Source organism: Hypomesus nipponensis, chromosome 12 (assembly GCF_054491055.1).
Source record: "Hypomesus nipponensis isolate SF chromosome 12, ASM5449105v1, whole genome shotgun sequence".
NCBI lineage: Eukaryota > Metazoa > Chordata > Actinopteri > Osmeriformes > Osmeridae > Hypomesus > Hypomesus nipponensis.
The window spans coordinates 7,157,691-7,177,304 of record NC_140372.1 but is presented as its reverse complement, the minus strand read 5'-3'; the positions used below and the strand labels follow the sequence as shown (position 1 = coordinate 7,177,304).

The 19,614-nt window shown below is 46.8% G+C and overlaps 1 protein-coding gene across 1 annotated transcript; it reads right to left on the bottom strand.

Annotated features, from left to right (window-relative positions):
* Positions 1–4,812: 4,812 nt before the first annotated feature.
* Positions 4,813–12,422, bottom strand: rnd3a (Rho family GTPase 3a). Its single transcript, XM_084667992.1, has 5 exons — positions 12,166–12,422; positions 11,821–11,908; positions 6,462–6,571; positions 5,647–5,781; positions 4,813–5,485 (listed from the first exon to the last, which is right to left on the bottom strand). Exons 1-5 carry the CDS (start codon positions 12,313–12,315, stop codon positions 5,237–5,239), a joined length of 732 nt encoding a protein of 243 aa, XP_084524118.1. The 5' UTR covers positions 12,316–12,422; the 3' UTR covers positions 4,813–5,236.
* Positions 12,423–19,614: the final 7,192 nt, after the last annotated feature.

Genomic DNA, 19,614 nt, shown 5'->3' with positions numbered 1-19,614 from the left:
CCGAGGAGCAGCTAGAAGCGGTGAGGAGGCGGGCGGAGCAGAGTGGTGCAGAGCGACTGAGGCCAGCGTTCTTCGGGGTTCTTTGAAATATCCACCTTTTTGGTGCTTCAATCAAATAATGAACCCCATATAAATAGACATGGTCTACATTTGTTTGCTGTATCTAACTGTCCCAGTGCTATATTAATGCTATTAGTATGATTTTAATCATGTTAAAGTAGCTCTGTCACCTCACAGTTAAAAGGTCTTGGGTTTGGGGGTTGTTGGGTTGGAAACCAGCTCTGGAGAAGCAGACTGCTTTAGACTGGATGCCAAGACAGGTGTTAAGGCAGCCAGTCACCATTTGGACCCCTGTCAAGCAGGCCAAGCCTGGGACCAGATGGTCAGGATAAGAGTGGCCTTGGAGGTCTAGGGGGCTCTGGCCAGCCTGAGGACCCAGCATATGGTAGACAAGATAGGGGGAGGGAAGGAAGGGAGAGGGACAGTGAAAGCTATAGTGCCTGGTGGGAATGTTCACACAGAAGCAGCAGCAGCAGAAAAGCCTATGCTCCCTCTCTGCACATCGAGGCAGGGGGTTGGCAGCAGGGGGGGTATCCAGCTGTGCAAACCAACGCACCCCTCTCCCTTTCACCTCAGACAACATCTTTTCTCAAATATCACTTACTCACCCCTCATTACCACATTCAGGGTTGGCAAAGTTCGTTTTTTTAATGAACTGCGGCAGATCTTTTTGCAATGAGTCATTAGAGATTCTGTTATGTCCAACGGTATCTCATGGTAAAACTAATTCTGTATGAAACATAATTGAATGTGGTTTTTTTATGCTGCATAGTTGATGCAGTTGGGAATACTTTTCTCATATTGTACAAAACCCGAGGAGCCGAGAATGTTTTGTCTTTAAGTCTCACAAAAAAAGGGGGAGGGGGGGGTGGGGGACATCCATTTCTTTCCAACTCTTTTCACAGCATTTATTTTCAGCAGGAGAGTAAGAACCCAAGCTTTTCTGTAAAGCGGCCATTGTTTCAGTCTTCCCCTGTCTCTATTCCACAGCTGTGCATGACTGATTCTCTCAAGCGAGAGGTTTTTAGGAACAATGCCCCACCGGCAGAGACTATTGATCCAGCCTGCACTGCCGGTCTGTGGGCCGCCACAGCTGCTGAGGATGGTGGGCAGACCAGCCCGGCCCTTACACACACACACACACACACACACACACACACACACGCACACACACATGCACAAACAAAGCAGCAGGAGATTCAGCCTTGAACTGAAAAAACAATGCCAGTAATATTTATAATTTCCATAGATCACAAGACTTGTAGTACCTCTGGGTAGAGTTGATATATAATGGTGGTTTTAGAAGTTTTTGTATTGCTTCTGTGTTGTTCATTATCCATTAATAATCCTCAATGTTTTTAAAGGTTTAAGGAAGTGCTCTCTAGTCCCAATGGTAGAACTTGCCTACATAATTTAATCTAGCTCTTATCATAAATACACTAAAACACAAAGAAAAAACTCCCCTTGGTTTTGGATATTAAAAACATTTATCAAAAACCTACGCTTCCAATTTACTGGTTTCAAAAGGGTTTTAAATGACACTCTACATGCACTGTGAGCACAGACAAGTACATGCTGAAAGGGTTATGTGTATCTGTATTGGCAGCAGTTGGCTGCACTCAATGCAGAATTGAGAAAAGTGAATTCAGGGGTGGATATTGCTTTTTGATTTAGTATACCGCTATGATTCTGGTCTGGCTTGTCTAGACTAGCGGGCTACACCAAAAGAAACCTGTTCAATTTGTGAGCTGACTAAGAAAAACATTTCAAGGCTGACTACTGCAAACAAACAGATTTGACCACCTCAAAACTCTGTCCTAACAGTTAACTCTTCTTTGAACACACTTTTTTTGTCATTTCACTGCTCACCTGGCTGATGCACAGATCATCGTCACACGACAGGGCATGAAAACAGGTGTCATCTTGGACCTCCTATTCAGCAGAATGGTGACAGGCGTCACTGGTCACTTTGATCCTTAGATCGTCTCATTTTTTGTGTTTTTCACGGCCAAGGCCCGAAAGGCATCTTAACCTTCTAACACGGCTAAATTGGAGATGAACAAGTGTCGCAAATATGATCCGATGAGATGTCCGACATTCCCAGCTCGCCCTGGGCCGCGGCGTGATGAGTGTGATTGCTGCGCAGGTTCAGACACTTGCCCCGAGATACATTCAACCCAGATGAACCCACTCTCACAAATGATTCATTCCACCTATTATATGAAAAGCACTCTGTGTTATGTTCAAAGTGCTCTTACGTGCAAGAATGGGAAAAACCTTTGAAATATTGGACAGTACCTAGTGCACAGGCCTACATATATGAAGGTGTGGCGTGGACCTCACAGCTAGACAGAGATTAGAAACACATTGTCACACATCTATGTTCTATATCTGCCATTATGTAAAGGCATCAATGTTACTGCAAAAATAAAATAAAATAGGAAGATACAAGGCAATGTGATGTGACATATAGTGTGACTGCTTTAAAGTGTTATTGATTCTTATCAATGTGCCTCAAAGACTTAACTATGTGGTGATATGAATTCATTCAAGGGTGAAATTGAATTTTCCATAGAAGTCCTTGATGCTCTGACAAAACTGACAATACATTTTCCACATGCGGTTTTCTTCTTGTTTGGATTTAGAGAAAGAGAAGAGAACAGAAGAACAGATAACACTGCCAGTTGTCTGCATACTTTGTAGTGAACATCTCACCATGGGAATGTGTGGCAATTGATCTTAAAAACTGGATAACCCCATATGCATACACATGTTTGCACATGGGAGTATGAAGTCATTTACGTCAATGCCAAACAACCACAAACACCCCTGCCGGCTCTCTCTGCAGACCACACTGTGTGCAGATGTCACAGTTCTTGCTGCATCATGGGAATCAGCCCCGGGAAAGTCTGTGACAACAGGAAAGCTGTCATCAATCTCATCTCTAATTTCTTCCATCTTATGTAATATCACAGTATATAAAGGGAGATTGTTTGATACAAAGGGCCTTGCAGAGACTAATTCAATTTATGGCCAGCTGCGACACATTATTTAACATTTGCAAAACGCTAGAGGACAGGTGTCCAGTTCTGTAGGTTACTTGTCACCGGGTCACTTCTGTCGAGACACAATTTAGTGTTTTTCTATCTCACTTCATGCATTGCTTTGTTTTCTAAGGTCGTTCAAGCGTAGATATGCACCTGTACATCTATTACCTGCGATACATTGATCCCGTCCACTGCAGCATCGTTATATTAGGGTTCTCCCTCAGGTGCATCCTGGAGCACAGCGTCATCACTTAAGTCGGCCCAGCACTCCTGGGACAGTCTGACATGTGCCGTTGACAGTGACATCATCTAGGAATTACTCATACCTGTCCAAACATGCTGTTTGACTGATGGCTTCTAAAAAGGTGTTGTTTACATGTTCAAGACTAAGAGCCCCCACTGTGACCTCAGCGCCCCCTGCACACACATCTTCTCTAAGACGGATCTTTTAAAACAATATTTGGTTTTATTCCTTGAATGCATTGACAGACAAGATGTTTTGTCTCATATTTTCTTATGTTGCCAGGCTTTTATGATGTCATGGTCTCAAAATATTTTCACAATAGAAGAAATACAACAGCAAGCTTCACAAGAGTCTTCTGAAATGATGCATGTCTTTGTTATTTCCAATTTGGGTGAATTGATGTGTAAACTTGACATTGTATTGAAAGTGAGGGCCTTGTTTAATGTCATGTCACCTGTCGAGAAATTGACAAAATAATTGGTTTCATTTGGGATTTATTCAAAAGGGAAAATATACAATTCAATAAATATTGTGGCAACATCAACGTGACAAACAAAGTGGACTTCAACATTCAGGACAAAGGTGATTAACTACAGATGAAACACTTCCTTATAAACAGTATCTTGTAATTCAGATACATATTCTACTGTACTGTAACAGCTGTCAGCTATCTGATAACACTGCGCTTATAAAGATACTCATTCCAGAAAAGCACAGCCAGTTACTCTAGTACACCAGAAACAATGTAGCTTTTCCTGCAAAGCAAGATCCTTAAAAAAAGTGCATCTCTACCTTGAACACAGGGAACAGGAGTAGGGTACTCATTAATAACAAACATGCTTGTTTTGACCAGAGAAAAAATGCTTGCTATTTGATCTTTGATCGGGATTTCAAAACCATAACTTTTGTTATTGGTAATGTTGTTGTCCTTCAACTCAATGCAGGCTGTTTTCGATTCATTGTTCATTACTCTTATGTGGCACAGATTCAGACTATATGCCATACTTTAAGATCTCAGATCAGTAACGGTAGTCGAGCTTATTCAGAACGATCTTTTCTGGAACGACTGTCCGTCTGTAGTAGCTGCATATGGTACTACTGATTCTCCTGTAGCCTGTGAGCATGACGGTATACCATGTCTCATAACCTTGTCTATCTTTACCTTCATCCCACTTGTAGTCTGAAAACCTTCAGGTATTAGAGAATTAGCTTTATACTGTTGTCAAAACACTGGAAAGAAAAGGACAATAACACAATAGATTCACTCGCAACAACAGAGAGAAAGAGATGAGAAAGAATTGATTTAAACACACACAATGACAGGAATTCATTTCAATACCCTCTTGTTTAGCCGGGCCTGGGATCCAGTGCAAGACAGAGGCTTGTCAGGTTTGGTCAGGGTGCAATCAGAATAGTCAAAAGTCACAGTTGATCTGGGAAGAGGGGGGGGGGGGGGGGGGGCGGGGGGACCTCCCAGGAACTACAAGCCAGGAACTCAACCTTTAGGAAATGACATCACTTCCCCTACACATTTCCCATGGAAGGCCCCGACCCCCCCCCCTTCCTCTTCAACCAGCTGGAGGAAATTCATGTCACTTCCTGGCAGCTCGCTGACCGGGGCTGATCCCACTTCCTGTGTTGGGGGGGTGACATGTGAGGGTCAGGCGGGGGGAGGGACATGAGGGAAGCTACGTGTAAAGAGTCTGAAGTCTTGGTTCGTACTGCGTACTCCAGTGACAGTTCACTGACACGGTCTGATGCATATTAAAGCCCACTCCAGGACAGGCTAAGGCCTTAAAGTGCAGGAAGGAGCTACACCCACTAACATCCTCACGCCACGCTCCATCCCTCCCCACCTCCACTCCTTCTAATAGGGTGAGCCAGGTCACATGACTGAGCAACTCTTGGCTTTGTCCTTCCGCAGATCTGCCGCCACCGCAGCCAGGTCAGGCCTAGCGGGCATGTGCGAGATCCTCTTGGCAGCTCGTGCTGATTTATTGCGTTTGACGTTCTTGGTGTTTTTGTTGACGCAGGCCAAGGTGGCCACGTGGAGTATGTCCCTCACGCTGTTCTCCGACTGCTGTGCCGAGCACTCGATGTAGGGGGCCGAAATCTGCTTCGCCATGTTGGAACCCTGCAAATGGATGCCGTAGGAAATAAATAGGAGCAACGTGGATGCCAACTTCCCATAAATACAGTTTAGCACCTTTATTGGACAAACTGGAATCATTATGTTATTTACTTTTCCATTGTACACTTGCTGCAGCAGAATAACCTTATGTGGATGAGGTGTACCTGATCATATGACACCGGCGTCTGTCTGTGATTGGACAGCTCCACAAGGGTGTTGAGGTCTGTGCGCAGGTCTGACTTGCATCCCACCAACAACATCTTGGTGTTGGGGCAAAATTCCTGGATCTCCCCTTTCCACTGTGGAGGACAAAGAACACCACTTAGATGGTTAGACGGTGGATAGACGGCTAGACAAACAGGCCAACTTGTCTGGATTGAGTCAAGCCCCGGATGTTGGGGACAAAGGTCAGCACCACCACCACCTCCCTCTCTCCTTCTAAGAGGATGTGTGGCTCTTTGAACGTGCAGAATCCACAGATAATCCCTGCGTTTCCTCCCCAGATACAATAAGCAGTCTGTGATCGACGGCATTAACTTCTGGATTTAATCTGCGGCTAATGCAGGTCTCCAGACGGAGTTCAGGGGAACACAGGCAGGTGATTGTTTCGACCAGCTAGGGCCGTGCATTCTTAGAAGCCTTCCCATGGTCCTTTGCGAGGCAGTGTCAAATCCGAGGGCACTAAAAGCTCTCGGGTCTGTCTCCCCAGAGTCCATTAGTGGTGTTAGGGCATCAACATTCTGGATGTTTTGAATGGGCAGGAACATGCCTCAGAACTCCAGGTAGTGTTAGGAGCACCCCACAGTGTCTCTCTCAACAGTTTAAAGGCCCCTTGACCCAGACCCAGTCACAGTCGGGGGAATCTTTCTGGAGCAGGTCGAGAGAACAGGTCAGCTCATTCTCTGACGCATATTCGGGTCTTGTGTGTTTTCTTTCCACACAGTTTAGAAGAGATGTGAGGTTTATGAAGGAAACAAACCTTTTTCAGTACACTGTCCAGGGTCCCTGGGCGACTGATGTCAAAGCAGATGAGGACAGCGTCTGAATCCGGGTAGGAAAGAGGCCTCACGTTGTCATAGTACGGTGACCCTGAAAGAACAACACAGACACAAAGGTCAACACATAGAAAACAAAAGCTATTGTAGCCCAGATACAATAGAAACGATGGAACAAAGGCATGTGACAGTGGAAATGTGCTTGAATAACCTGATATATATTAATTGAGACCATTCAGTAGCTCTACATTTTTCCAGCAACTTGTAGCCTTAGTCAGCAACACTTTACAGTATATATAGATGCCCTGCTTTGTGAGAGCATCTTTCAAGCAGTGGTATTAAATGACTACTCATGCTTCTTGAGGTCTTTCAACCACAAAGAATGTTAATTGAAGAAAACGGCTTAATTTAGGCCCAGATGGTTCAAGGACAAACAAGACTGTTGATTCAAATGGTGAACATGGTGATCATTTAGGAATGTACAGTAAGACTTGACCTTTTACCATTTAAGCACCACAGACATAAACGTAATTCAAGATTTTCAAGGACACAATCCTAAGTCCGAGGGAACATGCTGACTGACTACAACAGGAACAGACGTTAGGGGAGGGGGGAACTTCACTTGGGAGAGTTGTATTTTTTCATGCAGCCATTCCAAACCCCTAACTGGGACCATGTGTGAGAGAAGCGTCCCGTCCACCGCTGGACCTACTTGTGCGGACAGAGCACGGCGCTCCATCAAGGGGAGCAGGCTTACGTGAGCAGCTGTGGAAAGTCGAGAGGCGAGCCCACATGTAGCATAGCCCGCCTCAAAGAATTTGGGGAATTTTGTTTTGTTTTTTTCCATGTCTAACGTGACCCCCCTTGGGAAGTCTTATCCACAATGTTCTGCAGAGTGAAACAGGGAGAGGGGGCAGAAAGACATTAAAACACTCTATCTGTACCATGATTCCCCCCACACACAAGCACACCCTCCACCCCCCCCCCCCCCCCCTCTATGACTCAGCCCAGGCTTCCATTGGATGACGGGGGTGACATAGGGGAAACACTGTGTTTTTACGGGGCGAGGTCGGGGGGTGGGTGTCAGCTACGCTCGAGCCGCGGGCCACAGCACAGGAAAGTGTGAGCTGAAGGAACGCAGAAAACAGCCACAAGTGTTGCTCTCGCATCGTCCCTGGCAGCCGCCCGCCACCACATCTAGACTTTCTCCACGGCGCCCACCCCCTGGGATGGAGGGGAGATCGGAGAAGATAAGAGCGGTTATTGGTCTGTCACTCTTTCATTACATAAGAGATGAAAGGGTGGAGAAATCGCTTCTCCCCGAAAGAATTGACGAGCCTCTAACCGTTCTGACGTCCATTCACGGTCAAATACCAGAAGAGCCTCAAATGCTCAACAGACATGGCCGCGAGCAGCGACTTCAAGGCTTCCTACGTGGGGCCCTGTTCTAATCTGTCATCCAGCCATCTCAGATCCTCTTTGAAACTCCAGAATGACAAACAGCACGCCACAAGCAGATGCGTTTCTCACAGCACATGGCTGTGAGTCTCTGCATGTTAATGGATGTCAGAGGACTCTCACTGGATGTTTCTTTCATGTATAAATGTCTGTGTGGTAAGTGTATTAGGTCTTAGGTATGTTTCTGTTTATCCCAGCAGTGGCTATCCCTTCTCTGAAGTCATAGCCTGCCTAGCATGCCTGCCTAGCCTGCACAGTCCAACCTAGACTGTCTGCCTGCTTGCATGCCGGCCTGAGCCAGCAGAGGCAAGTGGCAAAGCAGCTGAGGCTCTGTTGACCGTCCCCTAATTAGCTTCCGTCTTTGTGTCTCCCTCTGGCCTTTGAACAAGGAGAGAAAGAAATATGGTCAAAACACCCACTAATCTCTCACTATCTGTGTCTCACTCTCTGTGTCTCACTCTCTGTGTCTCACTCTCTGTGTCTCACTCTCTGTGTCTCACTCTCTCTATGTCTCTGTGTGTGTTTTTCTCTCTCTCTGTCTCTGTCTCACTCTCTTTGTCTCTCTCTTTCTGTCTCTCTCCCCTCATTTGCAAACCCTATTCACTATTTCTTTCTTTCGCCTTCAAAGACACAGGCACACCCTGCCACTCACACACAAACAGGCAGGCATACACACACATACACACACAGAGAGGAATGGGCAGCTGTCGACATACGCTCCCAGGGGGACAGGCAAGGTGGGAGCCTAACCATGGGAGCCTCGGTCTGGTGATTTACGAGGTGGGGGGTGGGTGGGGCAGGGGAAGGGGTGCAGAGTGGAGCCCAGTGGGGTCACCTGTGGCAGTGTAGATCACTGCAGAACAGGGAGTGTAGGGAGAGAGAGAGCACAGAGAAAATAAAAAAGATCCAGAAATGATTACGGACTAGCCACTGATACACCACTGACTGTATTTGAGGATTTCAAAAGGTCACAGATTGACAGGGGGATAGAAGCCATGAGCAGCTATTAGACAGTTGTACCATCATCACCTGTTCTGGATCCAGTGATGCCACCGCGCAAAACAGCGGGATGCGTCCCTATAACCTAGCCCTCTGGCTACACTTCTCGCGCTGCTGACTAGTCTGAAATCTCATGGTTACAAAAATAACCTAATTCAATTGATTCCATTTCCGTTCGGCTTAACGAGGTAAAATCTTGACCGTCACGTGCACTTCTCGGAGGTTCGAGTTCTTCCCAGCTCCTCGCGTACAATAGGCGCTTTGTAGGAAGGAAGTAGCAACCTTTCGTCTGAGGAATGCGAGACATGCGGCTTCAATTCGTTGAGCCCAGAAATGTGATCCCCATACAACAATGGCTGCTGACAGTGGACGGGAGGCAGGGGGGAGGGGCGGGGCATGCAGGGGGGGGGGGGGGGGGGGGGGCATGCAGGGGGGTGGGGGGGTTGGCATGCAGGGGGGAGGGGGGGCATGCAGAGCACAGTAGAACCAGAGCCCAGCTGTCCAGTGACAGGCCGGACCGTTAAGGAGCCTAATCGTCCCCAACACATACTTAGTGCTGGTGTATGTGCCTATGCAGCGTACCACAGGTTTCCTCAGACACAACTGCAGCAGCATTTCAAAGATCAGGCATTCCCCCCCCTGGGGCAGGAAGTGGAGTCAGCACCATGGGACAAATGGGAGTTAATAACTCGAGGGCATTACCTTAATGACCTCCATTTTGTTACAACCCGACTCCCCCCCCAGCCTCTGCGACTGAGGTTTGTTAACTGCCTCTCAGACTGACAGAGAACAAAAGGCCATCCCAGTATGATGTCAGGGGGGGGGGGGGGAGGGGCGTGAACTGCCCCCCTTATTGCAGACAAAGGCAGAGGAACATATTGATTGGGGGAGGGGGTCAGTTAGATAGGGATCCTTCAAAGGGGCCAGTCAATCTGCTGCAGGCACCTCCATATCAATCAGAGGACCTGGGGAGGTAGTGGGGGTGGGGGGTCTGTAGCTGGGCTGGCTGAATCTAAAAACAAGCAACCCCCCCCCCTCTCTCTCTTCTACCATTATCTTGACCCTGGGAGGATGTGGAGGACGTCTCAGGAATGCCTCATGGTCTTCCACATCCCCCTGGCCTCTCTTCAGAAGTGTCAAGAGACAGTCAGCTCCTGTCATGGGTTCGATCTATGGAGGACACACACACTCCCCGCAGAGAAAATCAAGCTGAGACTAACGTCACGGAACACAACACAGGACAGAGCATCCTTTCAGCGTTTCCATCCTACAGCCTATTGGAATCCCAACACCGATGGATTCCTCACTCGAGCTCCCCCTCGACGCGAAAACCGTCAAGTCGTGGGGTCAGAGAGGCCATCGGTCAACCAAGGCACTAGAGCAGCTGGTCGCCGTGCAGGTCCACCACCCTTCACACAGACACATCACGCATGGCTGCTAGCTCATTCACCAGCCAGGCAGTGATGGATGGACTTGGTGAGTTGACACAGTCACATACAGCTCTCCCTAAGCAGTGCTCAGAGTGAGGCCCTGAAGACGGCAGCTGGACCAAGCTGGGCGCACAAAGAGCCCAGTTACCAATCCCAAGTTGACCTCAGTGTGATTGGCATCTCACATGCTCCACGAGCACTGGGGCATTTCAGCTATTCCAATTCCTTTGCTGAAACCAATGCAAAATATCTACAACACATGTCTATGTGTGTGTGCGTGTAAGTGTGTACAGTACTGTATCGCTCCTTTGTATTCTGACCAACAGCTCTTGTCCGGTACATTTCTCTCTCTCTCCTTATCTGCACCTCAATGTCTCGCTCTGTGTCCTCAGTACGCCTCTTTCCATCTCCAGCCAGAGAGAAAAAAAGGCAAAATAATGGAGAGAAACGTGATCATGAGCAGAGAGCTCAGGTGTGCTGCAGACTTGTTAATGCCTGGACGGAGGCGTTAGATAAAGCCAGCCGGCGGCTCTGAAATCCTCCTCCGTAAGAGACAGTGATCCCCATGGCCCTCTAGCTCCCCTCCTCTCCTGTTCCCCAACACACATGCTCAGTGTCTGGCCGGCTCACTAACCCCCACCGCCCCTCCTCCGAAATCACAGAGCCATGCAGGAGAGAGACTCGGGAGACCCCTACAATACCAATCAGTTAGAGCGTCTCACTTCAGGCAGGGCTACAGCAACACTCCCCCCCCACCCTCTCTCCTCATGTGCACCCCCAACATCAGAGGCAGTATGCTGGGGACTGGGGGGTGGAAGGGGGGGGGATTCCACTCATGGGCTGGGAGAGATGAGAGGAGCAGGTAATCACTTCCAGACTCCAGCATGGAGATCCCTGAAGGGTTTACACTCCAACACTGGAAAACAATCTCAGTGAGAAGCAGGTAGAGCTGTACCAGCTAGAACACTGTGGTCTGCAAAGCACAAGGACTGCTAAATGAATGCGCTTATCTGGGAATAGCACATGGATTCACATGGAACTTCTCCCAGCATTGGTTACTGATTATTTAGACGTCCTCCCCCCTCCCCCATGTTCAGATGAGGTTAACTTCCTCTATGAGTAAACCCTTCCTAAAGCAAAGGCTTCACATTGGAACATACTGGGTTGGTTCATGAAAAGAGAAATGTTGAGTAAAATATTCAGTATGTCTGTTAAACTAGCCCATCCCTGGCCTTCTTGAGATACTAATAGATTATACTGTATGTCAAGTGACTTAAATAAACTTCATGCTAATAATATAGTTTCAAAGCAATTCTTCATTCAACAGATCGGTCTCTCTAAACAGGATGGCCCCTAGTTTGCTAGTGCCCGCAACCAACAGGTCTGGACATGTCGGAATGCAGGCATGAATATCATTTGGGGGATACAAATATCTAATAGAACATAAATATTTTACCTGAAGTGTCCCACAAACTGAGTTCAATTCTTTGAGTGTCTATTTCAAAACTGGCAGTGTAGTTTTCGAACACCGTTGGCACGTAGTTCTACACATAAAAAGAGAAATAATCATCAATATCAACATAGATAATACAGCAACACTCACATAATATGCTTAACATAAAACTACAACTAATAATAATAATAAACAGTCATGGAGATATTAAGCAAATAAACAACGATGGTATAAAAATGTGTTTGCTACAGAAAGTGTAGGCTACATTACAGTCATAACCATTCACATAACCATAAAGGTCTAACGATGGCATTTGGTTCAATCCATAAAACCATGTGATGAACGCACCTCAGGAAAGCAATCCTTTGCAAAAACGTGAAGTAAAGCGGTCTTCCCACATTGGCTGTCCCCTACAACAACTATTTTGCATTTAACACTCTGACTTGGATCCATTCCGGATTTAAGAGATAACTTTTGACAAGGTCTTCTCTCCTTCATTGATTAAGTTTAGGGTCAGTCCGCAAGAGCACCAACTTCTTGGAATGCAGATGGAAAATTTAGAAACAAAATATCCTTTCTGTGTGTGATCAACGGTAGTTCAGAAGCTACTGTGTACATCGGGAAAGCGACATTTGCCGGTATTTATACGCGACCAGTCCCTCCCACAAGCTCCCTCGTGCCCGGAGCGTAGGTGATTGAGGTTTATAGGAGGTTTAGCGGTTCAATTGTGGTCTTATCCACAATGATGGCGCCCTCTTTTGGATTACATTACAACATTACTAATATAGACTCAATAGTTTACATCGTTCAGAAGTCACCCATCTGTCTTTAAACGTGATACATTCAAATAAATACGGATGGCATGTTATAGCTGGAAAAACATGTTGTTTAAATAGAACACTCACAGTCCTTACAACGTGAAACGTTTAATGGGATGGAAGTATGTTATTTGCTTAACTATGAAATGCTCCTTCTCTACTGCATGACCAGTCCTCTTAACACATGGTCAGAAATGCTGATGAAGTATTGGCTTGTGCTGACTACAGAGAGCCGAGCATTTCATGTCCTGAATGAAGGGCTCAAAAAGCCCATAGCATGTTAGGTACAACCCCAGAATAGTGCTGCTCACATAACATCACATCAAATACTATTATCTCACTGACTCCATAACAGAACAAATGAGAGATTGTTCAATTCCAGGGCATGGGCTTCTCTGTGCTGGAAACCTGGAAAATGACATTATGCCTGGACGTCATTAAATTCCTATTGAAGCCCTTAACTTGTTGACACCTTAGCCAGAATCCAGATAGGTGTAGGTAGATGGGGTACTTCCCCAGGACAGGGCCCCTCATGGTGATTGGGTGTTCCATCCTGCCCTCAGCCTAGCCTGGCATACAGAATCAGGGAGTCACACACATTTACAGCCAATGACTTGACATGCATCAGTTACAGCTACATTGTTTGTTTGTTTGTGTGCTGCAGTGTGTTGAGTATCATGGATGCTGAGGAGACCATGTGGTCCTGAGGTGGTGGATGGCAGTGCTGGGTCAGTGGGTGGAGGACCCCCTCACCCAGCACACCCCTGGCACACGCTGCTCTCTGCCCTCCAGCCAGCTCTGTCTGGGCGCATGCTGTCACAGAAGCACTGACATTTACCGCTGGCACAAAATGTGGCTCGCGTCCGTTTGGGAAGGGGGTGGGGGGGGGGGTTCTCTAGTTAGTCATGGCAACTTGTTTTGTGTTTGTTTTGATTTCAGAGCAGGAGGTTGAAGGAAAGAGTCATGGAATCCACATTGCTCATACTTGCTTTTGTGTACAGTTTTAATCATGGAAGGGAAAAATGATTGAATGGTACATTTTGTGAATTTGATTGTATTGTGTATACTAGTGTTGATAATACTGCCCCCTCCATGAGAAAGACCCAGGTCAAGATCCCCTCCCCCCACACACATAACACACCCACATGCCCACCTATGTCTTCCATCTCTCCTGCCTCCCACACAGCCAGGGTGAAAGCATGGCCCTTGGCACGGCCTTGACATTTTCCTTTAGCAAGCTATTAACTAGATATGGTTCAGATCACAGACAGACGAGTGCAGGGAGGAAGATTAAGGCTGTTTACACATTAGTCAACAGGGATCTGCCTATTACCCCTCACTATCTAACTGGCTTCTCCAGGCGTAAACACACGTTGTTACTGTACATTGAGGAAGAGCCCCAGTTACCCAGTTCAGAACATTGGAAAATGAACCAATGGGAGCGACCCGATGCAGCAGAGCGATCTGTGTAATTACAGATGAAATTGGTTTGCGTCGCTATTAGCATGTCCTCTGGTTGATCTGCATGATCAGGCAATAATCATATCTGTCTGTTACATTCCGAGAACAAAGGAATGCGTGTATGTATAAAGCCAAGCTTTTAATTCCCTAAATCCTCCTGAAAGGTCACAAAAACAATGCCAAGTTCCTGTCAAATTTGAGATGAGGCTTTCGGTAGCCCTCCGCTAGTTAGCCACCTACTACTAGGTCTCAATAGAGTATAAGATGGCAGCATGCCTGGCAGAATTCTGTCAAGACAAGAGTAATTACAATCCTCAGTGAATAGTGATAGATAGGTCGTTATGACCTTTAGTGAGAAGTAAGGTCAAAAAGTGAAGTGACTCTTTATAATGGCCAGGATGAAATTGGTTATTGGTTAAAACTGGTGATTGTCACCCAAATAGCACGATCTTTCTTCTAACTGTTTCTAGAAAACGATACAACGCATGTCCTGCACATGTTCACAGCTGGAAATGAATACCAGGACTCCGCTCCGCTCTCTGATCTTCTCCAACGCGTTTGGGTTGGCTGCAGAGCACGGATGTGGGGCAGGAAGGCTCTGGTCGGACCCACCGCAGTGTGAGAGAGGCCGAGAAGGGTCCCGCCGTTGCAGTGTTTGTGAGGATGATTTGCGAGGTGGAGATGAGCTTGACAGCAAACGGTTGGCCTCTGGTGTGTCCCAGCTCTTCCTCCTCTCATCAGAGGAGACATGGCCCTGGTGTGCGTTAGCGCTCTGGTGTGCGTTAGCACTCTGTCATGCCCTTCATGTCAGACCTGATTAACTCTCACCTCAGATCGCATCAGTCAGAGCACCAGTTATCAACTGCATCAAACAGCTGGATGACATACTGACTCCACATAACGCAGCAATACAACACACAATACAACGGGATGACATGTTTCCCCTTGTCAAAAGGTCAAGATTTGACCATTGAAGATTGACTAGTATAGATTGATGAAAATACTGAGCCAAATACCCGTCTCTGACAAATACTATTGATGATGAAGGGAAAGTCAGACACGGGATGCATTTCATAGTATTAATGCAACACCATCTGGGTTCATTTTACTCGTTGAGTGCTTGCATAATTCCATTTAGATTTGAGTTTCTTTCCCACTGTATTGGATGACACGTATAAAAGTATAAGCATATGGTGTCCATTCATTAACTACTTACTTACCTAAATGTTTGATGTTTTGCAGTAAGGATCTGCCTTGTGGTGAGAGAGCCAGGGTGAGGGGAGGACAGGCTGGACTCTCCTGGTTCTGCACCACTACTCTCTGGAACCGCTCCACAGCCCCTGCCGGCCAGGCTGGCCGCCCTGGAAACCCACGGCAGATGAAGTGCGTGTGCAAGGCTGGGGGGTGCACGGGATCATCCTTCCCTGCTCTAGGCGGAGGTCTGGAGAGAGGTGGTGGTGAGGGGAGGGAGGGGGGAGGGGGGTTAGCCTAGGTCTGTGTTCACACCAGCAGTATGGTGGGTTGGAAACGCCGCCTTTGATCCTCAGAAGAGTTCTCAGATCTCTGGGGGGCCGAGGGCGGTGGGTGGAGTGGAGGCGATCGTAGGGGGTGGAGGATGGGTGTATTGCAGAGATGCTGCTCTACGATGCTGGTTACTGTGGAAACTGGGGGGGGGGGGGGGGGGGGCTTCTGGAATTGGTGGTCATGGTAAAGTAATGAATGGTTGCCACGACGGAAACACAGTTCTATTCAGATGGATGAGCAGTACATCCCTGGGTGCTCCACTACACGTGGACGCGAAGGCTGGCTTCTTCACCGTCTCATTCCTGACCGTTCCAAACCTGACACAATCCTCACGTGCCAGACACCATCAGACTTCAGCAGAGCCATCAATGTGCAGCTGTGTTACCATAGAAACCAACACATCCAATAAATACCTGTACAGTAACCTTCCAGACGTTGCAGGAGAACGTACCGACAGTGGTAACAGAGCGACAGAGCTCCGGAGGCACAGGGGAGGAGGTAGAGGAAATGTCCTTGGCCTCTTGTGCTTCTTCTCGCTCCCCCTCTCTGCCTAAAGGAGTCCCATAAAACAAATAATGCTGTGCAGATGCAGACGTTCTGCCCGACAGCCAGCAATATAATAGGAGCAGTATGGCAGGAATGCCTTTGATCCAGGCTTTTATTAAGAAAGCAGCCCCTTTGATGATTTTGCTGACATTTGACGGGGGAACTTTTAAGAGAGGCAGGGATCTAATCAAAACCAGCGTGTTCTTTCCCACCTTTTACTCTGACTTAGTGTTTTTGAACGCGTCCCGGGGATCTGACAGATCTGCATCCATACTTGGAGAACTTAAATCTTCCAGGGTGAATCAACTGAAATATTTGATTAGATCATTATATTAGATCATTATATCAAAGGCACAATTGTTACATTCCTGGAGCTCCTCCTACAATTGACTGTAAAAAGAATAATACTTTATTATGTAATACTCTCAATACTTTGAGAGTTTCTTTCTCAAATGGCCAGAGACCTGGGTCTTCTGAAGTGGTTTTTCCCTCCACATCTCTATAAACGACCACCATTCGTCATCAAGAGATTCATTTGAGATGCTGTCAGAAGGTGCAGGTCGACGGTGAGTCGGTGGCTGAGGTATATAGGCTCCTCGCACCGCCATGAGAAGTTTTCTAGGCCCAGATATACTCCTCCCTACTCTCAGATCAATCATCTCCGCAGTGACGACCGTGAGGGATGAGCCCAGTGGTCGGGTTTATTTATGGCGTCTCCCCATCGTCTGCACGCTCACCTGGAGGTCAAGAGGGGCATGGGTCTGCTTGGACAAAAGATTGCTCATTGGGAGGTATACAGTGACCTTTGTGAAGACCTCCAAGGAACAATGTTAACAACTCAATGAGCTACCGCAGAATGCCCCCCCCCCCCACCCCCCTTTTCTCCCCCATCCCCGATGCGCTGTCTTGCTAAATCTACCCATGTCTCTGCAGTGCGGCTTAAAATGTGTGTCAGGACAACAGAGTGAGTCAAGAATGGAAGCAAATACCACCCCACCCCCTGACACACACCCTTGCCAAAACAAAGTTATTTTGCTGTACAGTTTATTCCACTCTAAATAACACAAGAGAGGGTTTGGGGGTCTCTATAAGAAGTGAGTCATTATAATGAGGTCACAGCCTTTTTATATTGGCATTATACTTCACACTCATCCGGTATCCTGACAGATAATTGTTAATAAAGCACTGTGCTCAACACAAGATGCAGTGCATCTAAACCCATTACTCAATCCTGTCAGATAAACAGCAGGTCAGTATTCCCAGCTGTGTTAGTCTATCTATGGGTTATTTCCATAACGCCACTGGGAACGAATATAAACCAATATGACTTCCAGGTCTGACAGGTGGAGAGAAAATTGTCAATATGGATGAAACATGATAAGATTGCCTGGTCTCCCAGGCATGATAATTGGAGGAATTTCTCAATTAGTTAAGTCATTGACAGGAGATTGTTGAACAGATTTTGATAATCAGTCGAATGTGTTAAGTTGTAGACCTATTGATTATTGCACTTGAGGAGTCATAGTTCAATGACTTACTTTTGTTTTCAGATATCATCTGCGTAAAAACTCTTCTCCTTCGCACTGCAAAGATTGATAGACTTTTGCATCAACCATCTTAATGGGCATAGAATCAGTTCCAAATTATACTTGGGAACCACGCCTCAAAGAAAAAATGCTCATGGTTTATTGAATGAGAAAAGATCATTTACAAGAATATCTAAAGACACCATTATGGACTTGTACTATTGAATGTTTCCTCATATCATTCCAGGGTACAATATCATCTGGGTTCACGTCCTACTCATCCACAACCTCACAACACTGTATCCTTCCTTTGTTGTCACATGTGGTACCCGCATGCATTAAATACAGTAGCCATAGGCTATGTACTCCGACAGGGTACTGCATTCCTGTTCCCCACATTTACGGTGAGCTATTTGCTACGCTCTGAGGAAAAGCTGCTTATTAAAGTGCTTCCTGGCTCATGCTTGTTCCAGGGAGGAGACGTGTATCTCTTTCATGTTCGTTCGCTCTCTCCCTCCCTCTGCCTCTGCCTCTCCCTCTCTCTCTCTCTCTCTCTCTCTCTCTCTCGCTCTCTCTCTCTCTCTCTCGCATTCACTTGCATTGCGTTTGTTGCGTGGCCAACTGGGGCGATCAAACCTTCAGTGCACTCAAGAGAGTACCTGTTGGAGTGAGCGTCGAGGTTTGCGAACGTATGTTTGTGGAATAGAACAATGTCAAAGGGGAATGAAAAGGACACACTGCACTCGACAAACTCAACTGGAAACATCACTGATATTTCTGCCAGAGTAAGAATCAGCTAGCTCTTTCCTTCCCTCCCTCTTCTCTCTGTGTCTCCATTTCCATGAGTAGGCCTATAACACCCATATGTGTCAGAGCAAGTGTAAGCCGGGTGGCATGTGATGTGACAAGTTCGGAGGTGATTACTGAGTCAACAGCCTCATCACACCAGCAATGTGCATGAGAAAATGGAAAGCTACTATGGAAGATGCACCCACAGACGAGGCCTTTTAGACAACAGTACCACAGAACAGGAGATCCAGTCAGACAGGACGCTGTACAGGGTTTGGCCACAAATCACACTGAGCCTGTCAACACATATGAACCTGGCCTGCCTGTTTCTGACCAGGTTACATGGAAACATGTTGTTTATTGTTTAAAAGATTTCAGCTGCATTCTACATGGGTCTACAACTTTCCTAGGCCTCTTAAAAAAGCTATGGGTTGTTTGCAACTGAAGGGTTTAAAGATAAGCAACTGACCAATGATTTTAACCAATCAGTAATGAATAATAATGGGGCATGGCGACCCAATTGAGGGTAACACCACATGCAACTTTGTATATTATTATCAACACATCACTTCATTGAGCGCATTCGGTCTTCTCTGACATTGGCTGCATATTTGTTTACGTTCCCGAAAGGGCCAATTTCCTTAACAACCCCCATTCCTCAGTTGGAAAACAGCACCCCCAACATGTTTGACAATAAGGCCAAACACAAATGCGGCCCCATCAACCCCTAACTGTCTATGGTCTGCTGGAGCCCATCTCCCTCATCCAGAGCACACTCCTAGTCTAACCCCTCCATGCTCACCCTAAACCCCATCCCACCTCAATTTCATTGAATGTTTCCTTTAGGGAGGAAATATCTTATTCCTCCCCACCTTCCTGTGGGACGCTGCTCGGAATGGAGCCTGCTAATGGAGCTATCTGTCAGAGGTCCCCGCTATCACTCACAGCTACAGCCCTTCCACCACCCTGGGAAGGACATCCATCAACCGCTACCCCACTCCGCCAGAGTCTGGTAATGGAACAGAGATCTGTATGGAAATGTCCCCAGAAGCGTGGACCTTCCACTAACATCAGGTCTGGTGAACACAACACAAGCGTACGTGTGGCTCTTCGAACTGTACTTGACATAATGC